This window comes from Anneissia japonica, unplaced genomic scaffold (genome assembly GCF_011630105.1).
Source record: "Anneissia japonica isolate Jap-2015-1 unplaced genomic scaffold, ASM1163010v1 scaffold1417_len1240632_cov203, whole genome shotgun sequence".
Classification (NCBI taxonomy): Eukaryota; Metazoa; Echinodermata; class Crinoidea; order Comatulida; family Comatulidae; genus Anneissia; species Anneissia japonica.
Window position 1 is genome coordinate 959,875 of NW_022727891.1, and position 6,065 is coordinate 965,939.

Consider the following 6,065-nt stretch of genomic DNA (forward strand, 5'->3'; position numbering starts at 1 on the left):
TGTCTCTTATACACATCTAGATGTGACTAGTCCTTCCTCAGTGGCGAGTGAGTGAGGGTTGAAAAAGCCAGATAGTATAAAGTGAGAATTTCATGCAAGCATGATTAGAAACAATAGGCTAGGCTAGGTGGGATTAGAATATATATATATATATATATATAGTGTTAATGTTAACGGCTATCTTGATTTATATTATATGCACTTATTTGTTTCCTGTTGTGTAATGAAGTGTATCTGGCAGTAATTTGAATCTGTTCAACCATGAAGCCTCTGTGGTCTAATGGTTATGACACTCGCCTTGACTGCGAAAGGTCGCAAGTTCGAATCCCGTCAGAGGAATTTTATTACACAATTTCTTTGTGTTTTCTGTAGTTGCCTGTGGTTGTGAATCTTGGCATTTTACTAACTCCATCAAGAAGAGACTTCAAACATTTGAGATGTGGTGTCATGATGTATTATTATGTCCTTAAAGGCCAACTCAGACAGCGTCGGCCGACGCAGCCAGACCCGATTTATCGTCGGGGACAGTCTTAAGCCGTCGTGAGAAATATTAAACACGTTTAATATTCTACTACGCGACTGCCCCCGACGCACACCATAGCGTCTGCGTTCAACTCACACAGACCCGACGCGACAACAAATCGCGTCGGGCTGCGTCGGCCGACGCTGTCTGAGTTGGCCTTTATAAACACTTGTTAACTGAAGCCTAGATTGTCAGATATGTATTATTCTGTCCTTTATTCGAATACTGTATTTACCTCTGTCTCTTATACACATCTAGATGTGTATAAGAGACAGGTTGTACTCTCATTGAATTCTAAAAATTTTATTTTTTAAGTTACTAAATCGAACGAACAAAAGTATTCTTCAAAATAGCCTCTTCAATCTCGTAGTTCGGCAAAAGCATGGTAAAGCATAAACAGCATGGTAAAGCGAAACATTTATTCAGAAGAGTCGTTTGAACAAGAATAGTTTGAATAGAATCAATTTTTCTTTAATTGCATGATACTCAGATGGCTTTGTTTAACTGGAAATGCCACAGTGATATGTATTTAATCAAGGTATTAACATTTTAATACACTAATTTCATGCTTCGGTTGATAATTGTTATTAGACTAGGCATAATTTGAAAGAAATGTGCTTATTTTAAGGTGCTGGAGGCAAATTGTGTTAATTTAAGGCATACCAGCTTTTTGGGGGTTTTGAGGAGTGCTGAACTCAAATCCAAAGACTACAGGAACCGAAATATTCACCCAATACATGTTAGTGCTTCTGAAGTCAACATCTTTTGAGTATTTGAGTTGAGTAACTCTTGATGTTAAATTGAAGTAATATCTGTCTTTTTAGATATATCTAAGGCTTTCGACAATGTGTGGTATAATGGTATTATCAATATGGCATAAAGGGGACATTACTTGAGTGGTTCCGCTAACTTAGCAAGGAGTAGCGCAAGGTTCTGTTTTATGCCCTTATTGTTTTTATTAATGACATTGTGGAGGATATTAAATGTAATATTAGTTTATATACGGACGATATTTCACTTTATGACAGGGACGTAGCCATGATTTTGAAAGGGGAGAGCCGTTGTGCGAGGTACGTAGGACCCGATGGGGGGGGGTGGCAGGGGAGAATCCCTCTGGAAAGTAGCGCGCTCTGAAAGTTTTTAGGGCTGTTCTGAGATAAAGTGAAAATTGCAATAAACAACGCATTATTGTGACGTGGGTTGGAATATGTGTGCGGCCACCTGCCTGATTGTTCAAATGCTTTGTATTCCTTTGTGTGAGGGTTAGTCCTCGCTGATATGTTGAACCGTTGGCAACGGAGCTGTGAGTGTACAGAGGAAGTAATGATTAAAGGAATACTTCTTGTTGTACCGGTATAACTTGTGTAGCCTGGTCATTTCGGTGTGAAGTATAATAGTACGTAGGACCCCGTGGGGGGCAGGGGAGAAGCCCCCTGGAAAGTAGCGCGCTCTGAAAGTTTTTAGGGCTGTTCTGAGATGATAAAGTGGAAATTGCAATAAACAACGCATTATAAATAATATTAGTATAGCCTAGCAATAATTATATAAAACTCAACAGTGGTGGATCCAGGAATTCAACAGAGAGGTGACCCATGGAGGGACTTTTACAGATTGAGGAACCACCCACCTCAGCCCAACCATGGTTGGGGCTGAGGTAAGAAAATTTATGATTAGGGCACCTCAGAAGCCCGGAAATTACACTCTCAGAATTAAATTTGGATAGGTGGGGGGGGGGGGCTATATTTTTCTTTTTGTTTTAATTCATGGTTGGGGCTGAGGTCCGAAAAATTTGATTAAAAATTATACTTATATACTTATATTATACTTTTATATAGTAAAATTCATCATCATTACATCACCATAGTCAAATGAAAACAAATTTCTCATAATCTTTTATCAAGGATCTACTTAATATCCAAGATCACTTAGGCCAAACCATAGCTTACTAAGCTTTAACTATACTATAATAATTGTGATCAACAAATCACAACTTACTTTTTCACCTTTAGCACAATTTTCTTCACTTTTTAATATTATTAATTATTATCGATTATCACCATCGTCATCATCATCATTTTCATCATAATTATTATTGTTATTACTACTAGTAGTACTGTAGTATTAAAACAAAACTTTATAGAGCTTGCAAAACGATAAAAACCAAACTGAACCATACAATATCACATTTCTGTATCTGAAAGACCTGGCCAGGGACTTACGGATTTAAAAAAATCACGCTTAAGCCTATGTGTTATTATAGTAGGCATATGTATAACGTGTACTGATGCATATTTACATAAATTAGAAGTATTTATTTTGAGTGATCCTTGGAAAGAATTTGTATCTAGCAAAAGTAAGCTTTACAATTTTAACACTGTGTACAAAGGGGGGAGCGGCGACTCCCACGCTCCCCCTGTATACGTCCCTTCTTTATGATATTAGTATTGGTAGACAAATTTCTGAGCAAAAAATAAATGATGCTTGCTTTCCAATTCCAGGGATCTGTGTTCAAATCCTATTATAAGAAGTACAATACTATTGTTCATGTTGTTTTGTTCTGTATCCTAGGGAACCAAATTAAATATTGGTTATATACTATAGGCCTATGCCTACACTATGAATACAATACACGTCTGCTTCACTTCAACCATGGTGATTTAATTAATGTTCAATCGTTGCCGCTCTAGTGCTCTCGTGAGAACCAGGCTATGTAGATCTACATAATCGTTGAAAATAAACATTGTTGCTCTACAAACAATAATACCTTTCTTCACAATAGCAAGCCATGTGAACAACCTCGTATCTTTTGAATTCATTCTAATAGGCCTATATTTTCCTTTGTCAGTTTCTGTACGCCAATTTACACTATGTACTGCAAGCATGCTTTGTAAGCATAATTCATAAGCATGTTTAATATTTTACTTTGTTTTTTTCCAATGATTTGCGAAAATTTGGGTGAATTGAATGCATTAAATCTAACCTAAGTATACTAATTTTCCGTTAGTGTACCTCAAGATGACCGAAAATGACACTCTTTATATAGGAAAATTTATCATCACATCACCATTATAGTCAAAATGAAGCGAGAACAAGTTGTGTGATTGGTTGATGATAGAAACGCGCTCAACTTGCTAACCGATAGCGCTGGCTAACCGTTAGCGATAACCGATCGGGTGTTCACACAGGTGTAACCAGGCTATATAGATCTAACAATCTGTGTAAGTACCATTTTGAAAATAAAACGTTGTTGCTGTACAAACAATAGGCCTAATGCCTTTCCTCAAAATAGCAAGCCATGTGAACAACATCGGATCTTTTGAATTTATTCAAAAATATCTTCCTTAGTCAGTCCCCGTAGGCTACGCCTATGTACTACAAGAAATAAAATCTAAAAATGTATTATTAAATAAAAATAATAACATTTCGGTAATTGCATATTCATTCGTGATTCACTCAGGTCTGTATTACTAAACACATAAAATGGAAAAAAAAATAGTGCTGTAACTTACACGATAATTACACCCAAAATGCCAACTTGCAAAATGCGATAGATTGAGCCGATTTTGCGGTTCTCGATACGCATTTCTTTTGGTGTATCGTATCTACATATTGTTGACAGCACGCCTTCGCCATTTTTTCCCGACATTTTGTTACAACAAGATAGCGTTCTCTGCGATTTCTTCGTGCATCTGTAAAAGGGAGCTTACGAAAGAAGACGCGACCAGTTCTACGACGACCCAATGAAGCGTGAAGACAACTGCGCAGGTCTGATTTCAATTTGCCGTTGGCCTGGTTCTCAAGAGAGATGCTAGCATCCGGATCGGGAGCTAACCGTTAGCGCTAACCGTTAGCACCTACGTGAGAACGCCCGGTCGGTTAGCGCTAACCGTTAGCAATATCCGGATACCGCTAACGGTTAGCAAGCGCTATCGGTTAGCAAGTTGAGCGCGTTTCTATCATCAACCAATTTCTTATTGACTAGTGATTCGATCATCATATTCTTGGTATCTGGATCCGGGGACGCACGGTAGCTAACGGTTAGTAGGATCCGGATCCTGCTAACCGTTAGCTGCCGTGTGAGAACATAGCCGATGTCTTCAACTTTTCTTCAGCCTGGTTCTCACAAGACCCCTAGCATCCAGATCGGGAGCTAACCGTTAGCGCTTCAGTTAGCACCTGCGCACAGTGGGCCAGACTGAAGTCAAAGTGTGCCAAAATTAATTACCGGTACTCATTACAGAAGCAAATCTAAGCAAATACAAGACTTATCTAGGCTATGTTCTCACACGGCTGCTAACGGTTAGCAGGATCCGGATCCTGCTAACCGTTAGCTGCCGTGCGTCCATACGAGAAAATCCCGATCCGGATACCAACAATATGATGATCGAATCACTGGCCAATTGACAGATTGATCATAGAAAAAGAAAATAATGGATTGAATAATAACTGATTGATAGAATTGAATTATTCAATATCGAAACAGAAATTAGGCCTAGCTAAGAAAAAGAATAGGGCCTACACATAGTTGCCAACTTTTCCCAAAAGAAATCCGTGAGAACTCCCTCGCGTTGCGTAGCAATGTGCAACTGGCTGGGGGCAGGGGGAGGGCCTAGGGTACCACGCGTGGTGCAATACTGGTTAATAAATTCACACTGATGGTAGCGGGCGTAAAGAGGGTAGTTTGTTTATGATTCTAATGTCGAGCGTACTGGGCTTGCGCACAGCATAGCCAGGGTTACTCTATAAACGCTACAGACGAATGGCAAATGATCTATTTACTGAATATTACTGTAAATGCAGTTCGCAAATCATTAGTTTAAAAATCTTGATCCGTGAGTAACCTTGAAAGCCGTGAGTTTTTGTTCATCCGTAGTAAAACTGGTAAATGAAACATATTTCCTTGCCTTGGCTCATGAGATACTGGCAATGGCACTCACACCGCCACCTCGGTTGGAGGTTCAATTTTTACTATGTAATTTATACCGTGATCTATAAAAAATGAAACCATGATGGTAAACCTAAAGTACCGGTAGGCGATTTTGTAATTACCAAAACAGACAGGGTTGACTCAATTTCAGGCCTAGTGTAGGCTAGATAGGACCAGACCAGGTTTGACAGCACCCACTAGGGGTCAGTGCATTTGTCCGAAGGTCCTTTGTTCCGAAAGGCCTTTGGTCCGCCGAAGGTCTGTTGGTCCGAAGTAATTAATTCAAAGATAGACAAAAATATATTTGAAGAAAACACATGTTCGGGATCATCATGTAGGTCTATATTCTAACATTATACAATTATTGCAGCATGACTTGTCAGCTCAGTTTATGTATATTTTTAAAAAATTATTAGAAATTGAAAAGATTCCAAGCGAATGGAGTATAACTAAGTATAACTTCCTAATGTTTAAGTAGGAGAGAGAAAAGATTTTAATAACAATAGCTTCCATCCAGTGTTTGGAAAATCTTTAGATTTATTTACTTATGACCGATGGGAAACAGTTAACTACTTTCTCACTTTTAGTAGACACATTGACAGTGGCGGCGAAAGC

At 38.7% G+C, this 6,065-nt stretch overlaps 1 protein-coding gene across 1 annotated transcript in view; it reads right to left on the minus strand.

The window, feature by feature from the left end:
* Positions 1–4,282, minus strand: part of LOC117113877 (P2X purinoceptor 4-like) — a 23,955-nt gene extending 19,673 nt beyond the window's left edge. Inside the window, exon 1 of the mRNA XM_033257343.1 lies at positions 4,033–4,282. Coding sequence (XP_033113234.1) covers positions 4,033–4,169 — 137 coding nt within the window. The 5' untranslated portion in view covers positions 4,170–4,282. The remainder of the gene's footprint in view (positions 1–4,032) is intronic.
* Positions 4,283–6,065: the final 1,783 nt, after the last annotated feature.